This window comes from Aegilops tauschii, chromosome 5, assembly GCF_002575655.3.
Source record: "Aegilops tauschii subsp. strangulata cultivar AL8/78 chromosome 5, Aet v6.0, whole genome shotgun sequence".
Taxonomy (NCBI): domain Eukaryota; kingdom Viridiplantae; phylum Streptophyta; class Magnoliopsida; order Poales; family Poaceae; genus Aegilops; species Aegilops tauschii.
Window position 1 is genome coordinate 482,491,583 of NC_053039.3, and position 14,169 is coordinate 482,505,751.

The 14,169-nt window shown below is 44.4% G+C and overlaps 1 protein-coding gene across 1 annotated transcript; it reads left to right on the forward strand.

Moving 5' to 3' along the window:
- The first annotated feature begins 9,820 nt into the window (after nt 1–9,820).
- On the forward strand, nt 9,821–14,007 carry LOC109777533 (uncharacterized). Its single transcript, XM_020336154.4, has 6 exons — nt 9,821–10,189; nt 10,454–10,835; nt 10,946–11,142; nt 11,739–11,880; nt 12,770–12,917; nt 13,569–14,007. The coding sequence occupies exons 1-6, from the start codon at nt 10,122–10,124 to the stop codon at nt 13,598–13,600; spliced, it is 969 nt and encodes a 322-aa protein (XP_020191743.1). The 5' UTR covers nt 9,821–10,121; the 3' UTR covers nt 13,601–14,007.
- Nucleotides 14,008–14,169: the final 162 nt, after the last annotated feature.

The window sequence follows — 14,169 nt, forward strand, 5'->3', positions numbered from 1 at the left end:
CAAGCAAGTTGGATGCATACACACTTAGTTTTCAGTTTGAGCTTCCATACACTTATAGCTCTCAGTGCATCCGTTGCATGGCAATCCCTACTCCTCGCATTGACATCAATTGATGGGCATCTCCATACCCCGTTGATTAGCCGCGTCGATGTGAGACTTTTTTTGTCTTCTCCACACAACCTCCAACATCATATTCTATTCCACCCATAGTGCTATATCCATGGCTTGCGCTCATGTATTGCGTGGGGGTTGAAAAAGCTGAAGCGCATTAAAAAGTATGAACCAATTGCTCGGCTTGTCATCGGGGTTGTGCATGACAAATACTTTGTGTTAAGAAGATGGAGCATGACAAGACTATATGATTTTGTAGGGATAACGTTCTTTAGCATTGATATTTTGAAAGACATGATTGTTTGTTGGGATGCCTGAGTATTGATGTCTTTATGTCAAATTATAGACTATTGATTTGAATCACTCGTGTCTTAATATTCATGCCATGACTAGATTATATGATCAAGATTATACTAGGTAGCATGCCACATCAAAAATTATCTTTTTTTATCATTTACCTACTCGAGGACGAGCAGGAATTAAGCTTGGGGATGCTGATACGTCTCCGCCGTATCTATAATTTTTGATTGTTTCATGCCAATATTCTACAACTTTTACATACTTTTGGCAACATTTTATATCATTTTTTGGGACTAACATATTGATTCAGTGCCCAGTGCCAGTTCCTGTTTGTTGTATGTTTTTTGTTTCGCAGAATATCCATATCAAACGAAGTCCAAAAGCGATAAAAATTTACGGAGATTTATTTTGCAATATTTGTGATTTTTGGGGAAAATAATCAACACGAGACGATGCCCAAGGGGCCCACAAGCTTGAGAGGCACACCCCCTACCCTGGGCGCGACTAGCAAGCTTGTGGGGCCCATGTAAGGTGGTTGTTGCCCTTCTTTCGCCGCAAGAAAGATAATATCCGGAAGAAAATCGTATTAAACTTTCAGCCCAATCGGAGTTACGGATCTTGGGGAATTTAAGAAACGGTCAAAGGCCAGAAAACAGGAACGTGAAAGAGAAGAGAAACAGAGAGATAGATCCAATCTCGGAGGGGCTCCCACCCCTCCGCCGTCGTGGAGGCCAAGGACCAGAGGGGAAACCCTCCTCCCATCTAGGGGGAGGTCAAGGAAGAAGAAGAAGGGGGGGCTCTCTCCCCCTCTCTCCCGGTGGCGCCAAAGTGCCGCCGGGGCAAGGATCTCGGTGATCTACACCAACAACCTCGCTACCGTCAACACCAACACTTTCCCCCTCTATGCAGCGGTGTAACATGATGACTCACAAGTATAGGGGATCAATCGTAATCCTTTCGATAAGTAAGAGTGTCGAACCCAATGAGGAGCAGAAGGAAATGACAAGTGGTTTTCAGCAAGGTATTCTCTGCAAGCACTGAGATTATAAGTGACGAGTAGTTTGATAGCTAGATAATTTGTAACGAGCAAGTAATGGTAACGGTAAATAAAGTGCAGCAAGGTAGCCCAATCCTTTTATGGCAAAGGACATGCCAAGACGGTGTCTTATAATAAGCAAAGCGTTCTTGACGGTACACGGGAACTTCATCTAGTCACTTTCATCATGTTGGTTTGATTTGTGTTCGCTACTTTGATAATTTGATATATGTGTGGAACGGTGCTTAGGTGCTGTTCTTAATTGAACAAACCTCCTACTTATGATTAACCCCCTCACAAGCATCCGCAACTACGAGAAAAGTATTAAGATAAAATCTAACCATAGCATTAAACTTTTGGATCCAAATCAGTCCCTTACGAAGTAGCGCATAAACTAGGGTTTAAGCTTCTGTCACTCTAGCAACCCATCATCTAATAACTACTACACAATGCATTCACTTAGGCCCTAATAAGGTGAAGTGCCATGTAGTCGACGTTCACATGACACCACTAAGGGAATCACAACATACATATCATCAAAATATCGAACACATATCAAGTTCACATGATTACTTGCAACAAGATTTCTCCCATGACCTCAAGAACAAAAGTAACTACTCACAAATGATAATCTGCTCAATATCAGAGGGGTATTAAATAGCATAATGGATCTGAACATATAATCTTCCACCAAATAAACCATATAGTAATCAACTACAAGATGTAATCAACACTACTAGTCACCCACAAGTACCAATCTAAGGTTACGGTACAAAGATTGAACACAAGAGATGAACTAGGGTTTGAGAGGAGATGGTGTTGTTGAAGATGTTGATGGAGATGGAGATTGGCCTCCCAAAGATGAGAGGGTTGTTGGCGATGACAATGGCTTCAATTTCCCCCTCCGGCAGGGAAGTCCCCCGGAGGAATCGCTCCGCTGGAGGGAAAAAGTGCTCCTGCCCAAGTTCCGCCTCAAGACGGCGGTGCTTCGTCCCGAAAGTCCTCTCCTTATTTTTTTCTAGGTCAAAATGACTTATATGCCAGAAGATGGGCACCGGAGGTGGGCCGAGGAGGGCACAACCCACCAGGGCACGCTTGGGGGGCCTGGCGCACCCAGGTGGGATTGTGCCCACATGGTGGGGCCCCTCTGGTAGTTATTTGCTCTAATAATTCTTAAATATTCCATAAAAAATCTCTGTGAAGTTTCAGCTCATTTGGAGATGTGCAGAATAGGTGACTCTGACGTAGCTTTTTTAGGTCCAGAATTCCAGCTGCTCGCATTCTCCCTCTTTGTGTGAACTTTGCATATTATGAGAAAAAAAGGCATTAGAATTACTCCATAAAGCATTACTATGCATAAAAACATTATAAAATAATAGTAGGAAAACATGATGCAAAATGGACGTATCATAACACCTCTTCTCCCCACTATAATATCTACTTAAACATGGTGCTCAACGCTATATATTATTATCCAATGATATGTGGCTATCCTATGATGTTTGAGTAGATCCCTTTTGTCCTATGGGTTAATTGATTATCATGATTAGTTTGAGTTGTATGTTTTATTATTGGTGTTGTCCTATGGTACTCTCCGTGTCGCGCAAGCGTGAGAGATCCCCGTTGTAGGGTGTTTCAATATGTTCGTGATTCGCTTATGGTGGGTGGCATGAGTGACAGGAGCATAAACCTAAGTAAGTGGGTTGTTGCGTATGGGAGTAAATAGGACTTGATACTTAATGCTATGGTTGGGTTTTACCTTAATGATCTTTGGTAGTTGAGGATGCTTGTTAGAGTTCCAATCATAAGTGCATATGATCCAAGTAGAGAAAGTATGTTAGCTCATGCCTCTCCCTCATATAAAATTGCAATAATGATTACCGGTCTAGTCGATTACCTAGGGACAAATAACTTTCCTATGACAAAAAGCTCTCTACTAGAACTAACTTAATTGTTTCTTTATCTAAACAACCCCTAGATTTTATCTACATGTTCTTTATTATCTTGCAAACCTATCCATTTACACCTACAAAGTACTTCTAGTTTCATACTTGTTCTAGGTAAAGCAAACGTAAAGTGTGTGTAGAGTTGTATCGGTGCTCGATAGAACTTGAGGGAATATTTCTTCTACCTTTAGCTCCTCGTTGGGTTCGACACTCTTACTTATCGAGAAAGGCTACAATTGATCCCCTATACTTGGCTGATCTAGCTCTCTTACCTGGATCAGCCGACTCGTCCTCCTCCAATAGCCACAACAGTATGTCCACTGACATGGCCCCTTTGGCTGGTTTAGGCATCAGGCTCTTCATCTCTATATTCGCCGCCTTCGATAGCACAATCTCCTGCCTCTTTATGCTTCATGTCCATGTTCTTGAGCCGAGAGCACAACTCCATAGACTTCAAGAACTTCACGTGTTCACAAAGCGAGCACCCAAGGATGAATGTCTCCATCGAGGGCAGGTGGGATGGGGTTCATGGCGAGTGGAGTGGTGGTGAGACAGAGAGAGTTGTGGAAGAGGAGACGGTAGAAGAGAGAGATAGGTGAAGTGGTAGATAAATGGGGGCTTTGGAGGTTCAAGCAGTAGGTGGGTGGGATGAATGAATGCTGAAGTTTGGCCAACAGCTTTCGTAGGTGTGGTCAAACAATTCATTAGTCATGGGATGATTGAATATTGAAGATGAAGTGTAGTAGATTTTCTGCATACCTCCATTGATCTTGTTCATATGTGTATCACATTTTGTCCCTCCATTGACTTCATGTTCATACGTTCGATGCGGATCAACAATGTTGCTTTGGGGAACTCCTCCAAGGGCAAGGAGGTTGTGTCAGACAAGAAGGGCAAGGCAGTGGTGGGGCTCAACAACGGCCTAAGAACTATGACCATTTCCATGAGGAAGTCGGCTCAAGCCACTTATACAAGGTCATCCTTGCACCCAAATTGGAGTGTCTGGCAATGCCCCTTGATTTCACCAAGCACTTGACCACTGTCCCACATGAATTAATGATGGGAACGAACACCGGCTGAGTGGAGGGCCACGGTCCATACGATGAACAACAGGCGCACCCTTGATAAAGCCCCCCATTCACTGTTGCTCACAAATCAAGTTCGCGTACCTCGTCACCTTCAAGCTGGTGACTCCCGACATCTTGAAGGTGACTTCAACAATGATGGTGTTGAGGTGGATACAAAGTGCAAGAGGCACGAGGATGCATCTGTAACGACTCTTTAGGGTGTTATCTTTGCACCAATTTAAGACTTTCTGTAGGATCGAAAGTATGTCTAGAGGGGAGGGTGATTAGACTACTTGAACAAATAAAACCTAACCTTTTTCCCAATTTTAGTTGTAGGCAAATTTGAGCAATTATGACAAGTTAAGCAACACCCTACACATGCAATTCTAAGAGTATAGCAGCGGAAAGTAAGACATTGCACATGTAAGTAAATGAAGGGTTTGGAGAAGGCAAACGCAATGGGGACACGAATATTTTTGGCGTGGTTCTGATAGGTGGTGCTATCGTACGTCCACGTTGGAGACTTCAACCCACGAAGGGTAACGACTGCGCGAGTCCACAGAGGGCTTCAGCCACAAAGGGCCCACGAAGAAGCAACCTTGTCTATCCCACCATGGCCATCGTCCACGAAGGACTTGCCTCACTCGGGTAGATCTTCACGAAGTAGGCGATCTTCTTGCCCTTACAAACTTCTTGGTTCAACTCCACATCATATCAGATGCTCCCAAGCGACACCTAACCAATCTAGAAGGTGTGATGATGATGAACTCCTTGCTCTTGTGCTTAAAATGATAGTCTCTCCAACACTCAACTCTCTCTCACATATTTGGCTATGGTGGAAGAAGGATTTGAGTGGAAAGTAACTTGGGGAAGGCTAGAAATCAAGGTTCAAGTGGTAGGAATGGAATCTCTTGATCTCAACACATGAGTAGGTGGTTCTCTCTCAGAAAAATGAGTAGTGGAAGTGTAGGCACGTTCTGATGGCTCTCTTACTGAGTAAGAGGGGATGGAGGGGGTATATGTAGCCTCCACACGAAATCCAACCGTTACACACATTTGACTCAACTCGGTGGCACCGATCAGAAATCTCGGTGGCACCGACTTTTGTAAAATATCTGAACGTTGGAGGTCTCGCTGGGACCTACTGGGAACTGTTGGGGAATGTAGTAATTTCAAAAAATTTCCTACGCACACGCAAGATCATGGTGATGCATAGCAACGAGAGGGGAGAGTGTTGTCCACGTACCCTCGTAGACCGATAGCGGAAGCGTTATCACAACGCGGTTGATGTAGTCGTACGTCTTCACGATCCGACCGATCAAGTACCGAACGCACGGCACCTCCGAGTTCTACACACGTTCAGCTCGATGACGTCCCTCGAACTCCGATCCAGCCGAGTGTTGAGGGAGAGTTTCGTCAGCACGACGGCGTGGTGACGATGATGATGTTCCACCGACGCAGGGCTTCGCCTAAGCTCCGCAACGGTATTATCGAGGTGTAATTTGGTGGAGGGGGCACCACACACGGCTAAGAGATCTCAAGGATCAATTGTTGTGTCTATGGGGTGCCCCCCTGCCCCCGTATATAAAGGAGCAAGGAGGAGGCAGCCGGCCAAGGGAAGAGGCGCGCCAAAGGGGGGAGTCCTACTCCCACCGGGAGTAGGACTCCTCCTTTCCTTGTGGGAGTAGAAGAAGGGAAGGTGGAAGGAGAAAGAAGGAAGGGGGCGCCCCCCCTCCCTAGTCCAATTCGGACTAGCCCATGGGGAGGGGTGCGGCCACCCTTTGGGGTCTTTCTCTCCTTTCCCGTATGGCCCATTAAGGCCCAATACGAATTCCCGTAACTCTCCGGTACTCCGAAAAATACCCGAATCACTCGGAACCTTTCCGAAGTCCGAATATAGTCGTCGAATATATCGATCTTTACGTCTCGACCATTTCGAGACTCCTCGTCATGTCCCCGATCTCATCCGGGACTCCGAACTCCTTCGGTACATCAACATACATAAACTCATAATAAAACTGTCATCGTAACTTTAAGCGTGCGGACCCTTCGGGTTCGAGAACTATGTAGACATGACCGAGACACCTCTCCGGTCAATAACCAATAGCGGGACCTGGATGCCCATATTGGCTCCCACATATTCTACGAAGATCTTTATCGGTCAGACCGCATAACAACATATGTTGTTCCCTTTGTCATCGGTATGTTACTTGCCCGAGATTCGATCGTCGGTATCTCGATACCTAGTTCAATCTCGTTACCGGCAAGTCTCTTTACTCGTTCCGTAATACATCATCCCGTAACTAACTCATTAGTCACAATGCTTGCAAGGCTTATAGTGATGTGCATTACCGAGTGGGCCCAGAGATACCTCTCCGACAATCGGAGTGACAAATCCTAATCTCGAAATACGCCAACCCAACAAGTACCTTTGGAGACACCTGTAGAGCACCTTTATAATCACCCAGTTACGTTGTGACGTTTGGTAGCACACAAAGTGTTCCTCCGGTAAACGGGAGTTGCATAATCTCATAGTCATAGGAACATGTATAAGTCATGAAGAAAGCAATAGCAACATACTAAACGATCGGGTGCTAAGCTAACGTAATGGGTCATGTCAATCACGTCATTCTCCTAATGAGGTGATCCCGTTAATCAAATGACAACTCATGTCTATGGCTAGGAAACATAACCATCTTTGATTAACGAGCTAGTCAAGTAGAGGCATACTAGTGACACTCTGTTTGTCTATGTATTCACACATGTATTATGTTTCCGGTTAATACAATTCTAGCATGAATAATAAACATTTATCATGATATAAGGAAATATATAATACTTTATTATTGCCTCTAGGGCATATTTCCTTCAGGAACATCTCGGATGGACCGAGGTGCAATGGCAAAGGCAAAGCTTATTTCGGTGGCACCGATTGCATCAACTCGGTAGGACCGAAGTGAAGCAATAAGGCAACAGAAAGTTGGCAAGCCGTCTCGGTAGCACCGATTGCAAAACTCGGTAAGACCAAATTAATTGCAATAGGGTATGGAAGGTTTGGCAAGCCACCTCGGTGGCACGGATTGCAAAACTCAGTACGATCGAAATATTTGCAACAAGTTACAGAGAGTTGGCAAGCCATCCTAGTGGGACCGAAAACCATATCGGTGACTCCTATTTGTTAGGGTTTGGCTGTGGCAGTGTCCAGATGAACTCGGTGGGTCCGGATGGGTATGTTTTGGTGGGACCGAGTTGGAATGTAGGGTTTGGACATATTTGGATAGAGAAAGTGGCCGAGGGTTTTGGAGCAATATCACTAAGAACTTTAGCAAACAGATCATTATCAAAACCTCATCCCCTTTTAATAGTATTGGCTTTCTATGGACTCAATGTGATCTTGGATCACTTAACCAAAAATGTAGAGTCTTGAGCTTTTGCCAATCCATGTCCTTAGCATTTTGAGGGGTCCACAATCACTTAGTCCTTGCCATGCCAATCATTGAACTTCCTGAAATCTTTAACTTGAATGAATATTAGTTCAATGAGATATATGTTGTTATGAATTACCAAAACCACCCGGGGATTAGTTGCACTTTCACTTTCACGTTGGATGTTTAGTTTAAGACTTGCCGCAACTGTTTGTCAGTTTAACTGACGATGAGTAAGACTCTGGTTTATGCTTTGCTTGTTATTAGTTGGCTATGTTATGTCATGCGTGCTAGTAACCTTACCACTCCGACAAGAGGTAATCAAACCACATGTCTTAATTGTAACCAACCAACAACGGTTTGCATTTGCCTAGAACAGGTCTGCAACAAAACACTATACATGTGTTTTTGCTCAACCAGTCTGGAGGGGATGCACACAAACTAAGTATATGCAGAACACATTATTTTTCCCTGTTTTCACTCAGCCTGGTTCAGTTGAGCCACACCTGCAAATAGCCCAAAAAATGATGCAACCTACCAAACGCATCATTAAGCTATATGTTGTTTTCTCAACTATTTCTATTTTTTTGTTGTTGTTCCACTCAAGATCGGACTAGGCGTTCTTACTACTTCTGACTGATAAGGGGAGTTGCTACCTTCTAAATTTTATTTTTATCAAACACTAATTCTATTGTTAAAAATTTCAAAATATTGTTATCGGGTTGGACAATCACCATGGCTTCATCCTAGAAGTCAAGCACATTGACTAGTTGTCATACATGGTCATGGTGCCAAAGAAGAACACGATGTGGCATCTTTGCATCAATTTCAAGGACATCAACAAGGTGTGTCTGACGAACCTGTTTTCTTTGCCACCCATTGACCAGATCGACGCAACGGCCGACCATGACCTCATCTTTCTGGATTAAAATGAAGGGGTCCCATCGGGAGGCCACCTCATTTATCACACCATACAGGCCCTTATGTTTCATCACAATGCCTTTCGGGTTAAAGTGTGCAGGGCCACCTATCAGTTGATGATCTAGATGTTGCAGCTGCAGATCGGAACAACCGTAGAGGCGTATGTTGATGATGTGGTCGTCAAGACCAAGACAACCGACAGTCCGACACCCTCATTAACAACTTGCGTGAGACCTTCAAAAATCTCCGTGCATTTCAACATAAAGCTTAATCCAACGAAGTACGTCTCCGGCGTGCCATCCAGTAACCTGTTGAGATTCTTCATCTCCTAGTGCAGGATTGAAGCAAATCCCGACAAGATCAAGGTGCTGACAAAGCTCAAGAAGCTGGAGAAGCTCAAGGACGTCCGTCGACTGGACAGATGCGTGGCTTCCCTAAGCCAGTTCATCAGCCGGCTAGGTGAGAAGGCACTTCCCCTGTGCTGGCTCCTGAAGAAGACAACTGATTTCGAGTGGACCACCGAGGCCGACAACGCCATGGAAGAAATCAAAACGCTCCCGGCGACCAATCTGACCCTCACAACACCCCCCCCCCCCCCCCCCAGGAACTGATGTTGCTTTACATCTTGACCACCAATCTCGATGAGCTGCGTCGCGGTCACTGTGAATCCAGTCGCAGCCGCCTCCCTCGCCGTAGCCGCTCTGCAACATACCAACTATTGCTTTTGAAAGGTTTGCAACAAGGGTGGTGTTGCAAAGCTGACCTTCGATTAGATTCTGATCAGGCGGTCTTCGAGGTGGTTGACATGGACAATGTCAGAAGTCGCTGAGCGGAAGCTTCTGAAATCTGAAAAAAAATACCTCATCACCAGGGTTTTTAAAATTTTCCGTTTAACTTTCAATCTGATAGCCACGCCGGTGGAAAACGAGCATAACGTGGCAACGACCACGCCGCATATCTCCCCAGAAAATAGCGAAGCAAACGGGCTGCACGACGGAGCCCAACAACGACCACGCGGTTTTGCTTTGGGCTCAAGAAAGAAAAGTTTGGGCAAAACTGGCGACGCGACCCAAGAAGAGTACCCACCCGGGACGCCATTGACGCCTCCGAGCCAGAGGAGGCGAGGAACACATGCTCCCTTTCCTCCCCGCTGAAGAGTAGCTGCAGTTGTTGCCAAGACGGCCACGGAAGCGGAAGCGCAGGCCAGCGCACCCCCAGCCGGACCATTCTCGCCGAGCCCTCGCCCTCCCCCGGCCGCGGCGGCGGCGCCCCTCCTCCGCGCCCTCGCCTCCGGGGATCGCGGGATTGGGCGGCGATGGACACCTCTACTAGGGCGGCCAAGATCCCCTCCCTCCCCCAACAGACGGAGATCAACTGGGACAAGTAAGCGCCCGCCTCTTCTTTTTTCTCCGCCGTTCCCCCGCAATTCACCCCGTCTCGTGCGCTCCCGGGTACCTAGTTGTCAATCTCCGCGCCTCCCCCCGTCCGCAATTCGGAACTGGCATTAGAAATTTCGATTTAGGAACTTGCCGTGGCTGCTATTGTTCCCGGATGGAGCGCGATTGGGGAAGCTATGGTGAATTAGGGCTTCTAGGTAGCTCTCTGCTTGGTATATTGTTCTGAAACTGCGGTGTGTACATGTTGCAGCCTCGACATGACCAAGCTCTATGTGGTGGGGGCCGGCATGTTCAGCTGCGTGACCGTGGCGCTCTACCCGGTGTCCGTGATCAAGACCCGGATGCAGGTTGCCTCCGGGGAGGCCTTGAGGAGGAACGCCCTGGCCACCTTCAAGAACATCCTCAAGGTGGATGGGGTGCCTGGGCTCTACCGAGGGTTTGGGACCGTCATCACCGGGGCTATCCCGGCTAGGATTATCTTCCTCACGGCGCTCGAGAAGACAAAGGCGACTTCGCTCAAGCTTGTTGAGCCACTTCAGCTGTCAGAGTCGATGGAGGCTGCCCTTGCTAATGGCCTCGGTGGTTTGACGGCGTCTCTGTGCTCGCAGGCTGTCTTTGTGCCCATTGATGTGGTATGCTTACCATTAGCCATTTCCAGTTTCCATGTTGCTGCAAAGAGTTGTGCTATGTTTGTCAGATTAGGTAAATCCATTTATCATGTTTGTATTGGCCTGTATCTCAGGTTAGCCAGAAATTGATGGTTCAAGGATATTCTGGTCATGTCAGATATAAGGGTGGAATAGATGTTGTTCAAAAGATTATGAAGTCTGATGGGCCACGGGGATTGTACAGAGGATTTGGCCTGTCTGTTATGACGTATGCACCGTCTAGCGCTGTTTGGTGGGCAAGCTATGGGTTCAGCCAGCGTATGATTTGGAGGTTAGTAGTGATGGTCTAATTGGGTTATCGCTATGTTTCTCTTTCTTAGCCTCTATGTTGTTTAAATTCATGGATTTCTTAAGTTGAACAAAGAAGAAAAGGCTAACTGTATGTATGTATATTTTGGCAATTTCGATCTCTGAAATTATGCAACCTTTTTAAAACCGCTCCTTTGATGGTGACAGACTCTTTCAATCACATATCCATCTTTTGCTTTCCTGTTGTCATGTCTACCATGGTCCAATAATCCCAAAGTACGGTTTTATATACATTGATCTATTTGTTTTGGAAAACTATGATCTTACTTTGGTGTGCTCTGGTTGATTTGCTTTGGTAATCTTTTCATATTTGCGCTGTCTTCCTATAGGTAGAAACAGTAACCATGATCAAGTGGTTTGGGTTATATAATACTTCTCAGACGCTAAGTACTCAGAAATACATAGTAGTATGCTCTTAAGGGTCAGTACAGAAGTTAGTTTAGGGGAGTTCTTTCTTAATTGGTGATAGCATCAAAGTGTTAAGAATTGAAATAAAGTTATTTATCTTGTTAGCATAGCTACCTGAGCTCACTGCTGTTGTTCTGCTTGTGTAAACAGTGCTCTTGGCCATTTGAATGATAAAGAAGATGCTCCTAGTCAGTTGAAAATAGTCGGTGTTCAAGCAACAGGGGGAATGATTGCTGGGGCAGTGACCTCTTGTGTTTCAACTCCTCTAGATACAATCAAAACCAGGCTGCAGGTGACATTTATGTTTCTGATTATTGTCGCTTATTTCTGCCAAATTGGGTTTGAAGAAGTTCATTTTTCAAGACTGCCCTTGTAATTAGTGCTTATTAAGTTCCACGCTGATGCCATTAAGATGTCTATAACTTGACTCCATCATCAGAATATCAGTACAGTTATTAAGTAAGGTTTAGGAGCATGGGCATTTTGTCTTGAAGTTCACTAATGTCCTTCTGAAACCTAAGTAACTTTTTTCTTGGATAATATAGAATAGCATTGGACTGAGGAGCTAGAATTCAGGAACACAGTCTTTATTACTCCCTCCGATCCAAAATAAGTGTCATGGTTTATGTTCAAATTTGAACTGGAACCATGACACTTATTGGATCAGAGGGAGTAGGCAAGTATATTTCTTCTCTCAATAGTTGATAATTGGAAAGGCAAGCCACTGTATGTAAATGAATATTTGTATTTCTTTATCTTATAGTAGTTATTATGGGGTCAAAAGGGAAATTTTTTACCTAAAGCTTTTTCAACAAACCTCTATTTAATAGTGAGTAGTAGCAAAAAAGTGTAATGTTGAAGTGGCTTAGAAGTTTCTCAAGGATATGACATGCACTTTATGGACACACTTCACAGCTTTCTTAACATTACATGTTTTTGTCTGTGTTGATAGTGTCGAGTGTAGACTTTTAGTTTGTTACAATCACACTTCTATACTGTAGCGTTCAACCCCCCTTGTTCAATTTTTCTGGGGATGCTTTAAGAAAATGTTCTGTGCAGCAGATGTTTTCTTTATGTCATCAAGAATTTGCATTTTTTTAATATTTCTTAACTGTGACATGCATCCTGCGAATTATGGTTTTATATCAGCCACATTAATATTTTTCTTGTTTTTCATCTAGGTTAATCAAAACAAGCCAAAAGCCAGTGAGGTAGTTAGAAGATTGATCGCTGAAGATGGATGGAAAGGTTTCTACAGAGGGTTAGGTCCAAGGTTTTTCAGCTCATCTGCTTGGGGTACATCAATGATTGTATGCTACGAATACTTAAGTATGGCCATCCTCCTTTCCAAGTCTTATATGTTTGTTTTTGTATATTCACCACATCTAATGCTATTTGCAATACAAAATTGCATATAATAAATACGCACTCTTGCGGTTAATTGCATACTTGAGCATTTCTCATTTATACTAGGGGTGTCTGGTGGCATTGTGGTCACTTGTCATAATTTGTCCATATCTCCTGTAGGCTATACCATAACTCCCGTATGCAATATAAACCACACTTGAATACAATCTGAAACTGTGGAACTTATCCTTTTTGCCCCCTGTAAGGTTACCTTACATGAAAGCTAGCACATTATGGATGATTGGATTCCTGCTGCACTGTCGTATATTGTGGGAGTATTGGCATATACAGATAGCAAACACAGTTGGGTGGAATGTGCTGCAGCAGCCTGATCTGTCTTGTGGGGCTATGACTAGTGTATTCCTATTCACAATACCATTTTACAAAAGGAGGGTTGTTTGTAGTTGTATGTTCAAACATGGAAGCTCCATAAGATATTCCTTTATCTTAATGCTCTACTTTTATTTAGATGACATCAGGTTTTAAATTTCTCAAAACTTCCTCATCTGATCAGAAACTATTCTTTGTTCTCTTTATCCCTAACTATAGCATCCTTCTGGTTTTCCCCTGCAGAGCGAGTATGTGCTAAAGTTGAAGAGGCCTGAGTCGCAGACATCTCCTTGTGTGGTTCCTGCAAAAACGCTGGAATTTTTGTCGGTAGCTGAAACGCAACAATACTACAAGAAGGCATCAGTGACACCCACCCGAAGCTCTGTTTCTCGCTGACTTAATAGCTAGACAGTGGTTCTTACAAACTTTGGTGCCCCTGGAGGGTAGTAATATTTTTTTTGGCGGAATATTTGAGGCTCGTATTAGCTGCCTCTAGTGACAGCTATGGATTAGGCAGAATGCTCATATAAACCCAGAGATCAGATGTATTCAATTTCTATTCTTTTGAACTCCAAGGCTTTGTTATGGCGAGTCTGGTCGATTGGGACCAGTTGTAATGACACGTGAGGGGCAAGCTTCGCATTTGCTCATTTCTCTGCTAAAATTTGTTTTTCCTTGTCAAGACAGGCAGCAGCGCATTGTCTGATCCCTTCGCAGTGTTTTTTTTCCTGTTTGTGTGATAAAAGTATAGTTTAATTTAATCAAAAAGAAAGTGTGGAACACATATCATCTTGCCAGTGTCTGGTCCTCGCATCAAATGTTCTAGAGTAGAGTAGATTTCGCA

Bases quoted from the DNA above. Each gene is read 5' to 3' on its own strand.
- LOC109777533 (XM_020336154.4), top strand. From the start codon at position 10,122: ATGGACACCTCTACTAGGGCGGCCAAGATCCCCTCCCTCCCCCAACAG. The intron at 11,143-11,738 runs GTTAGTAGTGAT...TTGTGTAAACAG, and splicing joins AGCCAGCGTATGATTTGGAG to TGCTCTTGGCCATTTGAATG. The intron at 11,881-12,769 runs GTGACATTTATG...TTTTTCATCTAG, and splicing joins CAATCAAAACCAGGCTGCAG to GTTAATCAAAACAAGCCAAA.